The 22675-nt window shown below is 39.4% G+C and overlaps 1 protein-coding gene across 4 annotated transcripts in view; it reads right to left on the reverse strand.

Moving 5' to 3' along the window:
- Positions 1–22675, reverse strand: part of LOC131062658 (uncharacterized) — a 314377-nt gene that overhangs the window by 100284 nt on the left and 191418 nt on the right. For all 4 annotated transcript variants that reach the window (XM_057996370.2, XM_057996371.2, XM_057996368.2 and 1 more), the window contains one exon: positions 10782–10877. In XM_057996370.2, coding sequence (XP_057852353.2) covers positions 10782–10877 — 96 coding nt within the window. The remainder of the gene's footprint in view (positions 1–10781; positions 10878–22675) is intronic.

Raw genomic sequence — 22675 nt, forward strand, 5'->3', positions numbered from 1 at the left:
TCAATGGGCTTAAATCAGAAAGGTTTGGGCTCTCTAGGTCTATTCGACAGGGATGCCCCTTAGCCCCTGCTCTTTTTGTTATTGTAGCAGATGCATTGCATTATCTATTGAGGGACAATAGTTTATCCTCCAGGGTCAAAGGTTTATTCCTGTCAGATAGAGAGGAGTTGTCCAATGTGCAGTTTGCTGATGACACAACCATTATCATTGACCTTTCAAAAGGCAATTTTGCAGCTCTAATGGAAAAATTGGACATATTTTGTGGGGCCTCATCAGAGCAAGATTTCTTTGGCCAAGTCAATCATACTGGGTTGGGACCCCCACCCTCCTCACTAGTTTAGCAAATATTCTATATTATGGGGGGGTCCAGATCACCAAGTCAAATATCTGGGGGTCCCTTTCTCCGTCAACCCTAGCTTCAAAGAAATGTGGCTATGCATTAGAGAGAAAATTGACTGCAAACTTAGAAAATGGAATAAGCACTTTCTCTCTCTAGCATGGAGGGTACGAGTCTGCTAGAAAATTCTATCTTCATATGATATTTACTATTCCTCTACATGGATATTTAATAACTACTAGTGGAGTCATATTCGGAAACAAATCAGGCAATTTCTTTGGTTAGACGGTAGAGGCAAGAAAAAGGCTCATGCTGTTAGATGGGAGTGGTGCACAATGAGTAAGTGCAAAGGAGGGTTAGGTCTGAAAGATCTTCGGCTTCAAGGCATGTCACTGGCATCTAAATGGATCTTTAAGGCCTTAGAGGGTAAGGAGCCATGGAAAGGATGTCGGCCCTACTCTTTGTTCATGCTGTAGAGTTCCTGAAACTGTGAAGCATATTTTTTTTGAATGTTTGTTTGCTAAGGAGGTGTGGAAGATGTTTGGCATGTCTGTTAATACAAAAATCATTAATTGGGAATGTCTGGTGGGGTATGTGTCAGGACTTTCAAAAAATGCTAATGTCTTTTGGTCTGTGCTCTCATCTATAATACTGTGGTCAATTTGGAAATTTAGAAATAAAGATTTTTTTAATGGCATTGAAAGATTGCTTACGGAGTCTCTTAGGAGACTCATATTTCACAATGTCTCTTGGCAGGTTACGGTTGTCATGAAGATTTCAAGGAAGAAATTTGAGTAGCTGGTTGGGGATGGACAGGTTAGGATGTTTTCGTGGGAGATTTCACACGGCTATACCTCGAAGAGATCCATATAGGAAAGAAATGTGTTCAAGGTTGGGCTATCCAATTTCATGGCAGAGCTTGGTGAGAAGAGGAAGATCCCAGTTGCTGTTGCATTTCCTTGTGCAGCAGTGAATATTCCAGAGGCCATCCCTCTCCCTAAATTTGCAAGAAAGAAACAGATTTGGATAGAAGGACAGCATGGGTGGATTGCATGGATGGATGATGAAGAGGGCAGCACTCTTCTCGAGTAATCTCAGTACTAGATGTTGACATCACTCCTTTTGAGCACTCTCTTTTATAATATAATTTTGTTCATGGCAGCCATATGGACTGAGACATTATGCTGAGAAATTCGATTTTGACTACTCTGTTGAGCTTTGAGTATGTGCTTTGTTATTACTGATATACTGTGTATAGACAATTAATCTACTTGTATTCCTCCATTATCTTTAATATAAAAAAAATAAAATTTTAAACTATTAAATTTTAGCATACGAAAATCAAAACAATAGAAATCTTGGTAATTTTTAATATGCAAAATTCTAGAAAACACACAATAGAAAAATCAAAAGCAAAATGAAAACCTCAAACAAAAATAAAGAAAAAAGATCAAAACATAAAGTGACAACCTCCTGCAATTGTTGACGGGAAAACAAAGTTCGCATTTCATCCACCCAACTTTGTACTCCACTATATGCTCAAGCTCAGGTATTCCCATTGGCTCGTGTATCAAGTTTATCAAGGGAGGCAATGTCTTCTATTGAGATTTTTCTATCGATTCCTCTTCCTCTCTAGTTCCCTCTCCCGCCTTCTTGGTGGATACCAATCCTACAAACATTAGCAAGGCAAAATATATCTACATCCAGTTGAGCGAATTCACATAATAAACCCAAAATGAAGCTTGTGACATGATTTTTCAGCAAAAAATCTATTGAAAGTGTGTTTTTAAAATGTATTTTGATAAAAGAACTCTAACCCTCTATTTTGTATGAATTTTAGAGCAAATATAAACAATTTTTTTGGGTTTTCTATAAATTTGACAAACCTCAAATTTCATGGGTGATCTTCACTGAACCATGTGACTTCAATAAGCACCTGCAGAGGGATAGGCAAGGTTAGAAGCTCTCACCAAAGGGTAGCAGCCATACAATGTTTTCTTGCTAGCATAGGGGTACTAACACCTATCAATTGACAATGTATGTTCTCGAACTATGCAAGCTAGAGAAATATTCCCCTCACTAAGAAAGATTCAACATGGCAAAGGAAAAAAAAGGAGATAAAGCTCCGAATGCAGGATGCAGCTCTAGTGAAAAGAGAAGATGACTCCCATGGTCCCAATTGCAGTAGTATGTCATAGTTTGATCTTTGGTTTGATAGAAAATATGTATAGTTAAAGTTATTGTTGTCACAAAAGTTTGCACCCTTGATGACCCAAGAAACCTTGATCATCAACCTTGTGAAACATTGAATCAACCTCCCAAGTGTGGGACTTGCAAAAGTGAGGTTGAGTCTCCGGAGAAGACTGTCTTCCTTTCCAATCTGAGTGCAGGTGTAGGACCAACCCAACATAGATAAATCCTAATGTACTGATTTGATAGGGAAAAGGGAGAAAGAAGGGATGCTTGAAAGAGGGGAAATAAGGCTTGCACCTAGACTGAAAAAATTACCTGCCTATAGCTGCACAAGATATCAATGAAAATCAACCAATAAAATACACAACTTCCTATCCTAATTAGTTTCCTAAAGCATGAGTGAAGGTTAGAATTCTTATGAAAATCAAAAGGAGCTGCATTTGGTTCACAAATGAAGTTCTAAGAGGGATTAACACAACCACCTATACTCAGAAAACAAACAAGCATGCATTTAGATAAAAAGGTAAAGCTTTACACAAGTTATACAAACTGAAAGTAGGCAAGATAGCTAACTTTATTCATATAGAGGCAAGGCAAAATTTACAAATGCAGAAGAACATAAATTCTGCAAGAGAAAACGGGAGAAGATCCTTAGGAAAGATTACAAAATTTGCCTTTATAGTTGAGGCATAACTCAAAATGAAACCACAGTTGGAAGCCCTAACCCACCTAGGGTTAGGTTACAAAAATATCCCAGAGGAAGATTAGATCAAAGAATGATCTGATGGCACGTGAGTACAGTCAGAGAAAAGAAAAATGTCCTTGCAGAAAGGGGAAATCTCTACGAATGGTGCGTCTGAGATGGTGTATGCAAGCAAAAAAGTCTTCATTCTGCAATGAAGAGGCATGGGTGGCATCCAAAATCGGCCTGCACATCAAGTCTGGAGTAATGCCACAAAGATCTGGCAGTTGGATCAACATCGGATTTGAAATCAGGTGTCTACTGAGCAGAAAAGGACCTTGACCATTGGGTCGACAACCACCTCTGCAGAGCATTTAAATTTTAACGGCCCTTGCAAGCTTGAAATTCGGCCGCTTGATCATCTCGAGCGCACGGAAATGGACGCGCAAGATTGTGCCACATAGCCCTCCAAAGGGTTCAATCTGAGTTTAAAACATGGCCGTTGATTAGCCTCTTTGAGAAAATTGGGCAGTGCTAGATGAGCCACATAGCGGGCTGGCCGCACCTCGTCTATCGTTGCTTCGTAATGTTTGAAAAGTCTTCATTATGTAACCTAGTGAAACAGTGATGAAGTGTTGATTAACACGACATGTTAGTCACACTATCGCTATTTCGCAGGCCTGAGAATGGCCTTGGAGCCCATCGCTGCGAAACAACGATGCAATCTTCCCTTTACCGTGGCCGTTATCGCCATTTTGCGGCCTAGCATTTGTCTTTGGCCTTTGCCACTGCGAAATGCCAATAACCATTTATGTTACCGTCATCGTACTTGCGGCTTCGCAGGCTAGGCCTCGCCCTCTTTATCCATCTTCATGAAACCGCAAAGTTCCTTTAACCTTCGTGTTATGCACCTTTCTGGAAAAAGAAAGGAGGCAGATCGCTCTGCTGAGCACGACTAGCGCAACGTGTTAGTCACATTGACTAACATGACATGTTAGTCACACTGAATTTTCAAATCTGATTTCTGCCAGGGTTGGCACAAAAATTGCCAACAATTATATATGTTTGTCTTGCTATTCTGTCATACCATGTCTGTCTATAAGTTCAAATATATAATAGATCAAGGTTGATGGCAATATTTTGTAGTTTTAAATAGGGTGGTCAGAAGCTGAAGAAATTTCCTTTTCGTCTACTATTACAATAAGAATATCAAGCAATGTAAAAAGGAAATCTGCTATCCTGGCCAAACTGAATGGCAGGAATTTTTGTACCATTTCAATATTTCAATAAAATAGGAAAGAGCCTTTACCCCTAACTTGATCTATAAAAAAAAATGGGAGTAGTTAATTAGGAGCAAAAAGAAGGGAGCTTGGGTTTGAGATGCCTACAAGATCATCAAAAGACATTAGCTATGAAGCTTGTCTAGAGATTGATCAATTCCAATAATATATGGTGGGCTAACTTCCTGTCCCAAAAACACCAATGTCAAGTAAAAAGGGAAGCTCTTCTTTTCTTCCCTGACTAACTGGTCACAAATTTGGAAGAATCTGGAAGTTGCTTCTGATCTCATTTCTGAGAATATTTCTTGAATTCTGATAATAGAGAAAATCTATTTTCTTGAAGATAAAACCATGGGACAATTTAAACTCCAACTTTCTGATCAACTTGTAGCGTGGTCAACTAAAAATATTGTTCCCCTTCTTCATCAAATTATGGACTTTACATACCTTCGTAAAATCAAAAGCTAGCAAGAACTTGAGATTCCAATGGACTTGAGAACAATTAAGCAAACTTTATTCCTCTCTATGCAAGGTAGGACCTGTTGGTGTCTGTTTTATCATCTACCAAACATTAGAATAGGATAGGCGAAGGTATTCTATCCTCTCTTGAAAAATAAGTACTGATTCCAAGGTCTATATGTGCGAACAAGCGACTTTAGTGAAATAGCTTCTTGGGTAGTGTAAGCTGAAAATCTCAAGGGGGACTTACGTTAACAAATGTCTTGAACTGTTGGACTTAGATGGATTTAGCAATTTTAGGCTCTTTCTTTTTTTTAGATTTTCTGGGATTTAGACTTTCAAAAAGGGGAAAAAGAGATGGGGTTCAAGAAAGCTAATCTAATCCTACGAACTCCGGAGACGGTATCAATTGGGTGCTCTCGAGAAACCAAACTTTGCTTCACCACACTAGGGACAACTACACAAAGCCGGTGCAATCTTCAATGGATTGTGCTTATGATTAAGATGTTGGGATGCACAGAGGATAGGCTCAGACTAACTTTGCACAGTAAAATGGAAATCATCCATTCACCAAAAGTATGAGCGGAGATACACCATCAATAACACTTATCAAATCTTTCATTCAAATTAACAACAATGAAAGCAAATCTAAATTAACTTTAACTACGTGTTGAGGAAATTGAAACCATGCAAATCATTCAAACAATAGGGATTACAAAGCCTTAAGAGAAAGAGCACATGCAATATATTATCTGGAAATGACCTTACGCTAACGCAACAATACATCAAAAACCTCACACTCTCCAAATGAGAGGAGGTAGCCTTATATAGTTTTTCAAGAATAAATGAACGTTCGAGATCAAACAGTGATCAAGGGCCTAGATTGAAAGCTACAAACCCTAATCAGGGTTTCCCAAAACTAACTACCCCTTGACCAATGAGAAAATTACATTTGGGACACTTGTCCTTCTTGCTAAATATGAACCATCGATGAAAATAGAAGGTTGTTGCATTGTGAAGTGTGCCCTTCTAGAAGCTTCTGGATAAGTCAGGTTCATTGAACCTGGACATGCTGACTTGGAGCAATCTGATTGGTTGAAAGATGACGAGGCACCACCTCAACGTGTTGGATGTCTTCCTTGAATTCTCCAATTTGTGTCAAGAAATTGTCTAAGTATGGAAATTTGATTCCTTCTTGTCACCATCTGATTCCTTCTTGGGAGCTTGTCTTTTTTAATTTCTTCAGGAGATGAAATCCTTCAAGAAGTGGGAAATTTATTTAACTTTTCCATATTTTCACCAAGTCTGAGAACTTTTTCTTTCTTGATGCCTTGAGATTCTTTCAAGTGCCTCGAATTTGGAGAAGAAATCCCTTCGTGAAGTATTTCTCGTACTTAGCCAAATTTTGGCCCTCTCTATGCTTGGACGAACCTTGCTCGTGGTCCTGTCTTCAATTTAGAATTTGGCTTGAAACTCCATTTGTGTTTTCTGTGACGATCCTGCCTTCAGCTGCCAATTTATGTTGCACGGGAGGAGGGTAAAAGCTCTAGATAAACCCTTGCAAATATGAAATGATGGGATCAAGTTGTTCAGACATTCGCTGTGATCATGCCCTCCTTCTCGATACCCTGAAATTTGGAGAAGAATTTCTCCATGCCTTCATCATAATTGAGGAAATTGGAATTTTCTTTGTGAAACATTTCCCATACTTAGCCAAATTTTGGCTGTCTTCACGCTTGGATGAACCTTGCCCATGAAGTTGTCCTCAATCCTCCATTTGGCTTGGGACTCTAGCTGCGATCTCTATGATGATCCCGCTTCTATTTCCTCTTGTGACCTATAAAACCAAAGGAAAATAAGTTAAAAATCTATCTTGGATTAAAGAAAATCGAGGCCGCGAATGGCTAAGTGTTTGGAGATTTTATTTCATTTTCATACTTAGCCATGAGAATGGGATTTTCACGTGTAAATTCTCCAACCTGCAAGATAACTCTAAACTTTGCTCTTAATTCGCTCAGAAAGTTCAAACTTTTGTTGTGTAATAATGAAAGGAGGAATGTCTTATTTGTATTAGAGTTGGTTTTCACAATTAGAAACACGAAAATATCCTTCCAACTCATGTTTCTATTCGACCTTGCTTATAGAAGAAGTTTCTAATTTAGTCTTTAGTTGGCTTGTCATCTCTTCAAGTTCGAAAATCTTCTTTTTGGTTTACAAAGTGCAAGTTTCTAAATTGATTCTGAGTTCTGATTCGAACTGAATCCTCAAGATTACATCCTTAAAAACTTACTATATTGGCTACAAGTTCGAATTCTTTGTCAATCTTCCAATATTTCCTCTTTGAAAAATTTCTATTTTGGATTTTAAGTTTGAATTGCTTCTCAAGTCTGCAAGATTCCTTATGATTTCCATTCCAAAAACTTTCTAATTGAGTTAGCAATTCGAATTCTTTCATGGATTTGATGACATCACTTGCATTTTAACTTATTTTCGAACCTGCTGTTGACTTTGTTTGACTCCTTAATCACATGGCGGACTTCTTTGGAGTGTTGGCACAAGTATTGGAACTATATCCCAACATAGGGCGGACTTTTGAGTTCACCTTTTGAGAACTTCTTCAACATAGGCATCATCTTTCGTCTTGGGTGGACTTCACTCATTTTGAAACCATCTTGTATGTCTTCGAAGGCGGACTTTGCTTGCCTTAGACTTACCTCTTGCTACCCTTAACACCTTCAAGGCAGAGTTTGATGATATGCTTCTTCCTTCATCACCTTAGGCGGACTTTTGAGAGGCTTGCACACCACTCAACCATCATCTCATAGGGTGGACCTTGTTCAACTTGATACCTTTTGCACATGAAGGCGAACTTTTAGCTTAGGCTTCAAGGCGGACTTTGGGGTCCATTTCATATGCCTTCTTTCTAGGGCGGGCTTTTGAAGGCATCATCACTTGTTTGGAGGGCGGAGTTTGAGGCCACCTGCTCAAGGCGGACTTTAGACACCTCTCAATATGGCGGACTTTTGGGTGACCTCAACCAAGGCGGACTTTGGGGACTCTCCATCATAGGGCGGAGTTTTAGATGACATGGCTATCTTCATACCTTGGCTAGGCGGAGTTTACAGACATCACCAAGGGGGTGGACTTTTGAAGGCTCTCTCCATGGGCGGAGTTTAGAGAGGCTTTGAGGGGCTTGCACACCATCATGGGCGGACTTTTGACTACCTTCTCAAGGCATAGGGTGGAGTTTGAAGCCTTTCCACCAAGCATGGTGGAGTTTAGAGTGACCTCAACCAATGGTGGAGTTTGGGGTGTTCTCCTTGGGCGGACATTGATGCCCCTTCCTTAAGCATGGCGGAGTTTTGTACTCCCTCCAAATGGCGGAGTTTTGGAAGGACACCAAGGAGGGCGGAGTTTTGTGCTCCCTTTTCATGGCCTTATCACCAAGGCGGACTTTGAAAGGTATCTCCAAGGGCAGACTTTAGGCACCTCTCCAACATGGCGGACTTTCTTCACCTCTCATGAGGGCGGACTTTTGGGAGATCACCATGCATCATCACCTTGGACGGAGTTTGGAGACTCTTCATCAAGAGAGAGGACTTTTGGAAGGCCTCAAGAGGGTGGACTATATATGAAATATAACATTTAAGTATAAGTAGTATAAGTTATATTTCATATATATTGTTAGGATGTTTGAGAGTGGTTTTGGACCTCCAGGAGTTATAATGCAAAATCTAGTTTTTGGAAGATTCTTCAATTTTCCAGACAGTCAAATTTCAGGATCAGGATGACATTCCAGATAGCCAAATTTCAGGACATTTGAGGATCAGGATAACATTCCAGACTTTCGAGCTGATTATCCTTTGAATGTGCCATGACCCCCTAAAATATAGGAACTTAGCTTTTTAGGTCAAAACTTGAAAATTTTCGATCACGATCGAAGTAGGTCAGTGCCATCAGTGCAAACCCTAGGTCCCCATTCTGAAAAAGCAAAAAGCAAGCATCCCTAAAAAATAGGGAAAACTTTCTAAAAATAGCCATACTGGGGATTGGGCTAAAAATGCCAAAAACAAAACTTCCTAAAAAATAGGAAAAAGCAAAAAAGCAAACTTTCTAAAAATAGAAAGTTGTTCAAATTCGTTCAAATCAATTGCGTTCTTCATCCTTTGGCCTTTCTAGGCACTTTGACGATATCCAGACTCTGTTATCACTTGGCTTGCAAAAACTAACTTTCAATCTCTAGGACTTGAACCGTTCAAAACTGAGCAAGGCTAGGCAAAACTGAAGCGGAAGGCCACAAGCGCTAACAAAAACCCTAGAAAGCAGGAAAAAGGGGAGGGTCCCCATTTGCAATGGGGTGATGTGTGAAAAAGGTCACAACAGGACCCCTCTTTACCTAATTTGGGTTAGTATAAAGGTACAGGCACTTACTCTGTCAGAAAAGGATACAAAATGCTAAGAGGTGATTATCCTACTTTGGCAAACTGGTAGTCCATGTGGCACAAAAGTGCCATCCCCAAAGTCAATTTTTTCCTTTGGCTTTTGATCCAAAATCAGTAGCTAACATTGATAGTCTACAAAGAAAAGGTTATTCTGGACCAAATTGGTGTGCTCTTTCCCAATATGAAGAAGAGAATCACAATCATCTTTTTATAGGCTGAAGGTATTACAAATAAGTTTAGAAGCTAATGCCTGGTAATATTAATCTTGAGGTCAACGGTCCCACCTCTTTACAAAAAGACTTTCTTGCTCCCTAATCACATTCAGAATGTGCACAATGCAGCTTATTGGCCTCTTGTTGTCAAACATTTACTTCCAAGGTATATCTTTTGGGTTATTTGGAAGGCTAGTAATCATTTAATTTTCAGCGAAACTAAGATTCCTCCTTAGGTTATGGCAATGAATGTCCAAGCTTTACTAAGAGAAAGCTCAATTTACCCCCAAAATTCAAGGTAAAATGATGAAAATTACTGATTGTCGGCAACCAACCATGCTAAGTGGGGACATTCCCTTCTTTGATGAAGCCTTAAAAGACAATTCAGACATTAAAGGTAGCAAAGGAATGCTGGCAATTTCATCTTAAGTTTGCCTTTGGTCTCAGGACTGCTTCTAACATCACAAAGATCATGTTCTGAAACAGGGACTTCTACTAGCAAATGAACAATGATATAAAAAGATAGACATTTATGGTGATTCCAAACTGATAATTAATGCTGTCAACTTGTCAAGTATTTCCATCGCAAATGTGTCAATGCAGTAAGTAATTAAAAGTACTAACATCATCCAGATTTTTTTTTAGCACTCACACTTAAATCACATGCCTAGATCCCTCAATATGGAAGCTGATCATATGGTGAATCAAAAAGTCAAATTAAAAGTGGGATCTGTCCAAATTTGGCATTAGCTGATTTTGTTTAAACTCTTTCTGTATTTGTCCTCGTTGAAGATACAGCTTTTGCCAGTTGATCCATCTTCATATTTCATGTAGTATAGTCAATAAAATCTCTCATGTTTTAAAAACAAATTATAGTTCACAATCTCAAAAACTTGTAAAAAACATTTTTCATCTTGGAAAAGTGGGTCTCCATCTCACATGCTAGGAGAACCATAGAAAAAAACTGATTTAAGATTTCTTGTCAAAATTCCATCATTTGGGCTTTTACAATATTCATCCCAAATATGGATCAAGGTGGTATAGAAAGTAGTTTCAAATCTGAGGAGAAAAGGCAAAATAAAATAAGCAAAATGAGGAAAATATTTTAATACATCTATCTATGAAGTATAAACCATAATTATACATATTAAAGTATTAAAGAGAAAAAGAGCTGACCTGCCAAAGATTGTAAGATCGTAGAAATGGCTTCATGATTAAATACATGGCATTCAAAGTTTCAATTGTTGAATCGCCTAAATCAGGCAAACTTACCTACAATTAATAAAACAAAGTTAACCAACACAATACTATATATTGTCATCATAAGCACAAAAGGGAAGGAACAAGCATAATTTAAACTTAATACAACACAGATTAATAACCCAAATACATGTGCGAATATTTCATTCCTTTTTCACTGTCTTTAATGATAACTTTCTATTCAATCAAATTTACCATATGATTAGAAACACTATGTATTACAAACTTTAGGGAAAATGATTTCTATCTTGTGCAAACAATCAACATAAACACACTCTAAACAAGGTACAATTATTTTATTGGTCCTTCCGGTTGTTATAGGATTAACACTTCAATATTAGGGGTTATGTTAATTAGTTATCATGATTTAATAATGATGACATTAGTATTGAGAGATCATCATTAGAATTGAAGAGCATTAGGCAGCAAGATCAGTCTTTAAAGAGCATTACAAGGTCAGCTGCATAGGTTTTGTGGAGGACAGATTTTCAGAATTTCATAATTTGCAGCAAATTCGGCCGTTGTGTAATATCTCTACACCAATTTTTTTATCTTTTATTTTCCTCAATATGGGAATTACAAATGCATGTCCTAGCACTTTTTGGTCGGCAAGTTCCCAATGTGGGCAAGGTGCGAGCATAAAATGTTTGGACAACTCACACTCTATCTAGAAGAATGCACAACTGAAATGAAAATGTGGCAAGCTGACCAAAGCACACAGGCTGTAGACCTCACCCAAATCAGCACCTCTTTGGCAGAAAAGAATGCATAGAGAATGCAAACCCACTAACAAATTGCAAAAAAATCCAACCAATGCCAAAAGGGGGATGAAATGTAGTGGGGTCTAATGGTGAACCAACCAAGCCCTTCAATGATAAAATGCATTAATTGGCAGAATACCATCCGGTTTAACAATATTGAAATGCACTACTCTCTGGCAATACTACCATAAAAAGGTTACAAATCATGACATATGAGCTACAAATGTCTATTGAAAGCAACAAATCACCAACATGCTAAAAAAATCATGCTAATAATCAAAATAAACTGCTGCAACACAACATTAGTTCACCAAAACCTAGGATGTCTGGTTTGGCCCTCTAGCCCCTTGGTATCGGTTAGGCCCAAACTGGGTTCGGGTTTGTTATCACTGTTTTCGAATATGTTGAAAATATTGCCTTTTAGCTGTTGGAGTCTGTCAAAATTCAGAAATTTGACCTTTGTCTGCAAGATTATGGTTCTAAGGGTATAGGGTTTTGGGCATTTCAAAAACATTTGAAAAAATAAACCTTTGTGTCGCTTTTTCTCCAAATCTTCTATTTGCCCATTACCTTTTTCCACTTAAGTGGAAGGGTCACCGCATAGTTGAAAGGGGGGCCACTTTATGTTTTAGGCTTAGGTGGGTTCCTTTATTTTTTAAATATTTCGCATATTTTCCTAAGTCCTAAGTCTTTCCTTATATCTGTCGGGGTCCCTAAAGGCCGGATGAGTTCCTGTTGATCTAACAGTGGTCGCTGAGCCGCTATATGAAGTTGCTCGACCGTTATTCTTCGCGGATCAGCGACCAAGTGGTGGGGCCTGTGAGAAGAGAACCGCTCAGGCAAGGTAAAAGTTGAGCAAGTCCAGGGAAAATCGGACGGTCGAGAGGAAGATCTAACGGTTGTCGTGAGATGTCATGTCCCCTTTCTAGAGTGGACATCAGAGACAGAGGAGTTGGCCTATCATTGGAGTCTCGTAGGTTAGCAGAGGTTGATTGGGACTCATTCAGTGCATATAGTGACTGGATTTTGGCTTTACAGGCAGTTTGGAGCAGTTCCTAGATTTTAGGGGATATCCCTAAATTTTAGGAGGTCGCAACAGTTGCCAGTCGTGAGGTTATTCATGACCTTTCAGATGGTTTCAGTTTCAGGAGATTTGGGTGTGTTTCCTAGTTTCTAGGAGCATCCCTAGATTTTAGGGATGAGACTGTCAGTTGATCCAAGATTTCCGACATCAGATAGGTGACAGGTTCAGTTTCAGGCTTTTGGTGTGTTTCGAGCTTTCTGTAGCTATTTGGGTTATATTTTTAATATATTTAAATATTTCCTAAGTTAACGTTTTAATATTTTAAATAAGGCTATGTCTATAGCCATTTCGGAGTAATAAGGGGTTTTTGGCTTCATCTGGATTCGTATGACCATGTGTTATAGCTCGTTGGAAATGTCTTGAACTTTTCTAAATGATTTTCACTTGCCAGAGTCCTTTTGGTGCTTGGAGTTATTTTATATTGAAAAAGTGGTGTTTTTTCTATACTTGGGCGCCTAATATTGGGAAAGATGACTTTATATTAAAGCACACTTTTCATTTATCTTTATGGTTCGATTTGGAAGGAAAGAGATAAGGAGAAGGAAACCTAATTTCTCATTATCTTTTACATATTGAAAACTTGTTTGGTGCGATATTGCTCTGGTAGAGCAATTCTTCAATTTGGGACGCAAACCCCATGATTGGTACTGGCTGGGATGTAGCCCTCAGCTATTGATTAGAAGTGGATTCTTTTGGCATTGGCATTATTGGTTAGAGTGTATGCGCTATTCCTTGTGGAGATTCAGATTGCTTGGTGAGGGTTTCAGCAGGGTGGTTGAATTTCCCAGCTGGGGCGTGATTGTTTCAGCTTGATGCCACCATTACAGCAGGTACACTTTATGTTGGAAGTGGTGAAGACTTTCATTCAGCCATAGCTAGTGTTCTTGGTTTGTGTTCATCATCTACCCTTCAGTTGGCGCCATTATTGGATGTAAGCACATCCCCAGTGCATAGGGAATAATCTGGATATTATAAATCAGAAATCTGCTTGGTACGATTTGTATCAATTCTGATTTAATTGAATGTTCTTACTTGTTTCAACTTCCTTCCTTATTTGCTGTTCTTTATTCATTACTTGCTTATATATTCAAAAAAATACAAAAAGAAACCAAACATTTTGCAACTTCTCTCTATTCTGTAAGACCATCAGCAAAATGACAGGAAAATATAGTTTATTATTTTAAAAATTACAGCAGATCAGCAAGGGGATCCATCAGGGATCTTTTAGTGGTATCAGAGCCTACATCCTGCCACCTGTAGGGTTTATGAGAAATTGTCACATCTGGGTACTGGATAAAAAGTTTTGATAATTCATTCCAGCATCTAGGTATTTGATAAAAGGTTTTGATAATTCGTATCAGCAACTGGGTAGTTGTCAACCTACACATTTATGCTTATAGTTGACAGATGGTAACACAATACGTTGACCAAAGTCCCAAAATTGTTGAGAACAAACTTTATTTCGACCTTCGGGATCTGTTGGGATATCAGTTTAGTTACAGGTAAATACCATGGCTAGAACTAAAATTGGGCACTCAAAAGTTTCATCTTCTCCAACACGGAAAAGTAGGATGCCTCCTGCCAAGATATTTAATGATACAGTTATGAGCAGCTATCATCAGTATTGTTCTCTTCCTAAGATGATACGTGAGCTCCTTTCCTTCACACAATTTATGGGTGTACCCGGAGCAGACGAAGATAACTTGGTAGCTACAAGTTCAGATCAGTGGCAAAGAAGGAAAGAAGAATCAAGGGTGTAGGAATCAGGAATGGACAAAGAACTTTCATTTAGTAAGAATGTTTTGGTGCCCTCAAGTTCCGATGAGTGGGACAAGAATTTATGTGATGGTTTTGTTAGACATGTGGATTCAATTCAAGGAGACATTAGGACAGCTTTGGATAATGAATTGTCCTCACCTTCCGTGCAGGGGATTTCCCAAGAGGCAACTGATTTAGAGGTTAGCAATTGTGATTTTCATGATAGCAGTGAGGTACCTTTGCATCAGCTTGAGGTATCAATGTCTACACTTGTACAAGATGGTGCCAATGGGCTGTCACATGAAGGTATTCAAAATTCGGGTACCAATGATGCTTTGAATGTTGAGAACTCATATCATGATGATTCTGATTTTATAGATCAGACCTTAGAATCCAGCCCAATATGTTCTCTTAGTAGCACTAGACCCCAGGATCGTGAGCCAGTGGGTTGTGCGGACACATGGGATGCAGAAGAGAGTGATGACAGTGCATTTTCAGCAGTATCATCATTGACGGATGTGGTGTTCTTAGAGGCACAGAGCAGCAGTGCTTTGGATGAGGTTGTATCCATGGCCGAGTGCATACACGATGTTGACTACAGAGAGGTACAGGATACAAATACAACTTCTATCCACAATGTAGATTTTGAGTTTGTACAATTACAGGAGAGCCAACATTCTCGGACTCCTCATCACTTGATTGGACAACTCAAGGTTGATGACAGGAGTATAGACACAGTTATTGAGCATTTCGATGTCGCTCGCCAGTTGTTGGCAACACATAGTTGGAGCACCCTCATGATTGATGAGCAGGGCAGCAGTGATTTTTCCTTACTAGAGTTTCATGCTCTTTATGGAGCCATTGGAATGTTGAAGCATGAGTATTTACAGTTAGTGGCTGACTGAGATTATCTCCTTCAGAGGGATTTTATTAGTTATGGTGCTTTGTTGAGGGAAGAGGAGGAAGTTGATATCCTCTCTCAGGAGCTTGAGGCGACTGTTGTTGCATGGGAGGATAACTAGTTGTCCCTTCAGAAAGCGAACTCCAGATTGGAGGAGCTTTCTGATAGATTGAGAGTGGCACAAACATCATTAGCGATAGATACAGTACAGTGTTCTACTGTGACACTGCGAGATTCACCAGAGAGTTGTGATTTGACTCACGATATTACTCCATCATTGTTTTCATAGGCGACTAGTAGTTTGTCAGCTAGTTGGGAGTATGATACTCCTGTTGACTTGTTTCCTTCTCTGGAAAGCAAATCTTCTTTTACACCTCTTACAGCTGACGAGGGAAACTAGTATGTTTCACCGTAGAGCCACAGTGCTCAGTTGAGGTGTATTTTGGATTTTGGATCTCAGACATATGAGTTGTCTTCGGATTCATGGTTTGAGAGCAGTGGGAGTGATGATGAGTTTGATGGACAAGATTATGACACAGAGCCATTGAGTGAGCCTACGAGAGTCCATTTAGATTACCTCGCAAGGAGTGCACTTCATTTCTCTTTTAGTCCGATTGTAGATGATTGGATGGCTCGCAGATGTGAGTTGGTTCGGGACTTTTACTATCCGTGTTGCGATAGTGCTCTCCCATCTTCAGAGGATAGAGTTATTGATTGCAGGCACTTGATCCAGCAGTTTGGGATGGATTGTTTGCGGGATCAGAAAACAATCAACCGTTATGATGAGCAGCGACCGTTAGAGTTTTTCATCTCCTTGCCACAGAGATTTCATCCAGGATCATGGGGGAAGGATGATGCATGGATTAGCAGGTGTGTTGTTGTGGATGATTATCACAGGTGTGAGAGTTTCACAGTGGTTGTAGAGAGACACGGTATCGAGGATGCCTCTTACTATCATTGTCTCTTCATGACAGATGGATGTGGATTTACTTTTATTTGGGATCCAGCTGTTGATTCATTTGATACAACATCTTATAGGGATTATAGTATGTTGCTCCAGATATTAAGATTATATGGCACTTATATCAGAGGAGAGCAGCAGGAGCAGTTTATGTCCTACAGGTGGTTTGTGTGGGATCATGGTATAGACATGTGTAGTATCTTTCTTTCGTGGATCCTACATGGGTTGCTTCACTTCAGATGTATAGATGTAGTCGTGGGTGTACAGTGGTTGTTGACACTTGGACAGTATGTTCGGAATTTCACGAGGATGGAGCTGGAGTTTACCCACTATCCATCTCAGTTTATTGAGCAGAGTGGGACGACAGTTGATCCACAGGTTGATTGTCATCAGATAGCTGACGTGTATGAGTTATGTGATGTTACTCCTAGTGAGTACTTTGAGCCAGTTGATGTGGCAGTTTCACCTGATTCTCTAGACAGGGTGATTGTTTCATTGCTGGTTGGTGATTACATATTTTTAGATGCCAGCCTGGACAGTGATGATTTTAGTCAATATTATATATTGTCTAGTGAGTTGGCATTAGATCTTCCGGCACATCAGCAGCAGTGTGTGGCAGTTGTGTGTCACTTGTGTCAGATGGGGTCAGATCACAAAGGGTCTTCCATGGATTGGCATTCATTGGATATTATGACGGATGTTATGCATGTTGGTGATCACAGACACACTAGTGATCTTGGCATTTATGGATATTTGATCTATGGAGATGATATAGTTTTCCATTGCTCACTTGAGGTATTCAGAGGGAGCTATGCTTCGCTCTGGGACCCAGGCAGTGTTGATTTGACAGCACAGGTGCTTCAGCGTTTTGAGGAGCCATTCCAGACCGGGGTATTGCATGTTGTTTATATCAGAGATGAGCAGCAGTTACATGCAATGATTTGTTTACGTCTTATTTGGGATGGTGGAGGATTGGTGTTTCAGTTGCTTGTGGGCAAGCAACTTCGAGAGGGGAGGATTGTCATGTCCCCTTTCTAGAGTGGACATCAGAGACAGAGGAGTTGGCCTATCATTGGAGTCTTGTAGGCTAGCAGAGGTTGATTGGGACTCATTCAGTGCATATAGTGACTGGATTTTGGCTTTACAGGCAGTTTGGAGCGAGTTTGGAGCAGTTTCTAGATTTTAGGGGATATCCCTAAATTTTAGGAGGTCGTGACAGTTGCCAGTCGTGAGGTTATTCATGACCTTTAAGATGGTTTTAGTTTCAGGAGATTTGTGTGTGTTTCCTAGTTTCTAGAAGCATCCCTAGATTTTAGGGATGAGACTGCCAGTTGATCCATGATTTCCGACATTAGACAGGTGACAGGTTCAGTTTCAGGCTTTTGGTGTGTTTCGAGCTTTCTGTAGCTATTTGGGTTATATTTTTAATATATTTAAATATTTCATAAGTTAGCATTTTAATATTTTAAATAAGGCTATGTCTATAGCCATTTCAGAGCAATAAGGGGTTTTTGGCTTCATCTGGATTCGTATGCCCATGTGTTATAGCTCGTTGGAAAGGTCTTGAACTTTTCTAAATGATTTTCACTTGCCAGGGTCCTTTTGGCACTTGGAGTTATTTTATATTGAAAAAGTGGTGTTTTTTCTATACTTGGGCGCCCAATATTGGGAAATATGACTTTATATTAAAGCACACTTTTCATATATCTTTATGGTTCGATTTGGAAGGAAAGAGATATAAGGAGAAGGAAACCTAATTTCTCATTATCTTTTACATATTGAAAACTTGTTTGGTGTGATATTGCTTTGGTAGAGCAATTCTTCAATCTGAGATGCAAACCCCATGATTGGTGTTGGCTGGGACGTAGCCCTCAGCTATTGATTGGCAGTGGATTCTTTTGGCATTGGCATTATTGGTTAGAGTGTATGCGCTATTCCTTGTGGAGATTCAGATTGCTTGGTGAGGGTTTCAGCAGGGTGGTTGAATTTCCCAACTGGGGCATGATTGTTTCAGCTTAATGCCACCATTACAGCAGGTACACTTTACGCTGGAAGTGGTGAAGACTTTCATTCAGCCATAGCTAGTGTTCTTGGTTTGTGTTCATCATCTACCCTTCAGTTGGTGCCATTATTGGACGTAAGCACATCCCCAGTGCGTAGGGAATAATCTGGGTATTATAAATCAGAAATCTACTTGGTACGATTTGTATCAATTCTGATTTAATTGAATGTTCTTACTTGTTTCAGCTTCCTTCCTTATTTGCTGTTCTTTATTCATTACTTGCTTATATGTTAAAAAAAAATACAAAAAGAAACCAAACATTCTGCAACTTCTCTCTATTCTGTAAGACCATCAACAAAAACACAGGAAAATATAGTTTATTAATTTAAAAATTATAGCAGATCAGCAAGGGGATCCATCAAGGATCTTTCATGAGACCGCGACATAAAGGTGCGCAACGGTTATTCCTTGCATCCCAGTGACAAACAACTAGAGGCGGGCCTAGGCAGACAGTTAAGGCAGACAGTTAAGCGGTGGCGGCTAAGTTCTGAAAGAAATTTAAAGATCGAACGGTCAGTTCAAAATGATCGACAGTTGTCGCAAGATCACCACATAAAGTTGCACGATGGAGTATTCGTCCCGACCCAACGACTGAGTGGTGGGGCCCGCTAGAAGGAAGTGAACAAGACGTGTTAAAGATCTAGTAAGATGAGCAAATCGGATGACGATCGCAGAAGATCCAACGGTGGTTGCTAGGTCGCGATGGGAAACTGCTCGTTAGAATATCCATCACGACAGGGCGACTAAGTGGAGCCAAAGCCTATGGTGGGTCCGACGGTGCTGACATGGCGAGTGAGTTGGCGAACAGGTGGATCTGCTAGCCAAAGCCTAAGGTGACACGTGGTAGAGTAGAGGGTATAAAACCAAGGTCAAGTGGTGGGTCCGGCTCAAGGCGAGGTGGCGGACAAGTGGCGCCCAAGTAAAATTCCAGGACTATCAACAATTGTCGCTGTACTACAGTTGTGAAGTGCCCGAAATGTTATTCCTTGCGACTCAACGACAGACCGCCAATAGTCCCAGCGGTTAATTTTAATCTGTCATGTGTGGGCGGTTAAAGTAGGTGGTTAAGTTGTGACTGTTCTATAAAGCCCGAGTAATAATGAAGTGATCCAACGACTGTCGTGATACTGCAATGGGAAAGTGCTTGTTTTGTAACCTTTGCGGATCAGCGACTAAAAGAGAATTACTCAGAAGAAATCCTTTCTGGTCCGTTAGCGCCAAAATTTAAATCTTCAAAAGGGTTACATTGTTTTGAAGTGTAAATTTGCAGAGAGGTATTCAAGGAGATTTTGCAGAGAAAATAGGTGCATGGTTGTGTGTTTTCTCAGGAGGAACCAACCTATGTTGCGGCACGTGACAATACACCTGCATCTTGAAGCTGTCGGTTTTTGTAACAGATTTTGGGTAGTAGGAACCTGCCCTTTTGGCCGTTTTCCAATAGAATGACCAGTCAATTATAGGAGCATGCGTTCCAGAAAGAAAGTTATGCTTCTCCCTCAACTTCAATGATATAACTTTTGAGAAAATGACACTTAGGGTAAAAATATTTCTTCTAGGTAGTCTGAAGCTTATTGCATCCTGATTTCTATAAATGGATACCAGGACTACTTAGAAAAGGGACACAAATTTTGTAGCTAAACTCTAGCAAAATCAATACAAGCCATTTTCTTAGCAATTTTTGAGTCGGATAGGATGTACTTGTAATCTTTTGATGGAGAAATAAAATATACAGTCCAGAGAATTTGAACTCAGACTTGTATTGTCTCTATGTCATTGTACTGGTGTTCATTTCATTTAAGTAATCAAGGATTGTTTATTTGAATGATTTGCTAGGCATTTAATGAAGTTGTTTTAAGTCTTTTTCTCAAGGAGGAAATATAAACATACTTTGAACAAAGTCATTGATATCAGTATTTTGGTGTGGATTTGATAATGAAGTCTGGTGCAGATTAGGACTCTGTATATGTCAGGCATATACAGAGTTGATAGATCACTAACTTGTGACTTGTGTATGAGTTTCTTTTGTCAGGTTGCAGTCTGTTGTATATGACTCTATTGCCTGGATAAGGCATTGGTTTACCTATTGGTTTTTTGATGCATTTTGTGGTCCTTTTCAAAAAGTCAAATCAACTTTCCATTTTATGTTTAGTTGTACCAGTCAGTAAGGAAAGTTTACAGGAATGTACATTGGTTTTTTGTAAACCTTTTACTATTTTTGTAAGAAAATAGTCATAAAAGGGTTCACCTGCCCAAGCTTTTATAAGCTTAAAGTGTAGGAGATTTCCTAAATTGAAACCTTGTCTTGTTGTCTTTACTTCAAACTTTTTGTTGTCCCCTTCCATTGCAGCACAAAGGCAGTAACTTTCATTTTTTAAAAGAGAGGGAACATAGGTTTTCAAAATGGAGAACAACAAAAATGTGACTCTGCTGGGGAGTAATCTAAAGATCTGTGGTATAGATTGTTGAATCAGATTGTAAGTGAGTTTGCCCATCCGAGTCACCACAACAAAAATGGCGACTTTGCTGGGGAGAGTCAAATAAGATAAGTCTTATACTCTAGATCTGTGTTTTTATTGCATAAACGTGATTCACTGTGTTAAATATATTTTATTCCCAAGATATTGGATGGCGACTCTGAAGTAAGGAAAAAACCAGTGTTCTTTTAGAAAAAATCACAGTCACTTTTAAAAGGTTAGCAAGATGAATAGGGGAAGGAATACTAGGTCTTATATGAAGAAAAACCCTCACGAGAAGTTGCATGAAGGGTTACCTGAACCAGTCAGGAAGGGCTGGAAGGAAACTGTTATTCCTGATCAATCAAATCAGTCATGGAAACAGAAGAGTAATCAAACGGGTAAGTCTTCTGAGCGTCCCATATATGCAAGGTCCAATGCCTCTTCTCATGACTCTGACCATGATATTATGGGTTTTCATGCTGGCCTGTTTGGTACTAATGATGATATCCAAACCTTTCACCAAAGATTGTCTAATACTAGCGCTTCTGGGAGAGATAGGCACAGTACAAGTAATAGGGTCAGTTCCATTCCCAAAACTATGGAAGGAAATATAAGTCTGATTGATATAGACCAACTAAATGTGTCGGATTCAGAGGAAACCTTGCCAGATCAAGATGAAGTGTCCCAGGAGATTGAGGTTCTAAATAAAAGAGTACATCAATTGATTGCCATAAGAAAAAAGAAGGAAAAGGAAAAGGAGAATGAAACCAAAGCCAAACTCATTGAAAGAGAAAGGTTATTAAGACAGATTGCAGATCTTGAGTTGTTTGCTCAAGAAGAACCTAGGAGTGAAGAGCATGGTCCTGTTATTAGAGAAATCTTGGATCCTAAAATTGATTCCGCACCTAAAGTTGTAGCACAACCTAGTAAGGAGGTTCACAGTGATCCCCAACTTAACAAACCCGTTATTGATAAAGGGAAGCATAAAGTAGTGGAAAACAGATATGAGGATTTACTGTCAAGAAGTGCAAAAGGACCCCTGGGAATGACTTTGTATGAGATCGAGGTAGAATGGATAAGGAAAGAAAATGAAAACCTGCAAAGGGAGTTAGAAAAGGCTGAAATAGAAGCACTTAATGCTGAGTTCAGAAGAAAGATACATTGCTTAAAAGCTCCTCCTATAACTTTCCTACCTGTAGATCAGAGTAATTTTACATCTCAACATATTTCTGCCTCTCTGTTGAATACTCAACCAATGATGCAAAAAAATGCTATCCCACCCATTAACCAATTTGAAAATGCTACCCCAAATAATTTTGCTGTTCCCTCAAGTACAATTCCAGCAAACCAAACCAGTCACGGACCATCCCATAATCAAAGTCATCAAACTCCTATAGCTGGTGGTTCAGGCCCAAGGGTGAATGCTGGAAATAACTTTACTGGAAATCAGTTTCAAAGGAGACCTATAAATGTTGAGTTGTATAGGCAGTTGTATTTTGATGGAATTCCAGGATATCCAAACTGTGTCCCTATTGAAATGAGGGATAGACTCCAGAAGTTTGCTGGGAACAATGCTATCAGTGTTGAAGAGCATCTAAAATCTTTTGGTGACATGATTAATGACTATGAAATTGCATATGAGGATGTCATCATGAAGCTGTTTGTGCAATCCTTGATTGAGGATGCTAGAGATTGGTACAGAGGGTTACCTGTAGATAGCATTAGTTCTTGGGAGGAATTCAAGAACTGTTTCAAAGAGCAATATGGAGATAAGACAAATGTGAGCTTCATGCTCAACGAATTTAACAATATCAGGAAGTCTGATGA

This window comes from Cryptomeria japonica, chromosome 8 (assembly GCF_030272615.1).
Source record: "Cryptomeria japonica chromosome 8, Sugi_1.0, whole genome shotgun sequence".
Taxonomy (NCBI): Eukaryota; Viridiplantae; Streptophyta; class Pinopsida; order Cupressales; family Cupressaceae; genus Cryptomeria; species Cryptomeria japonica.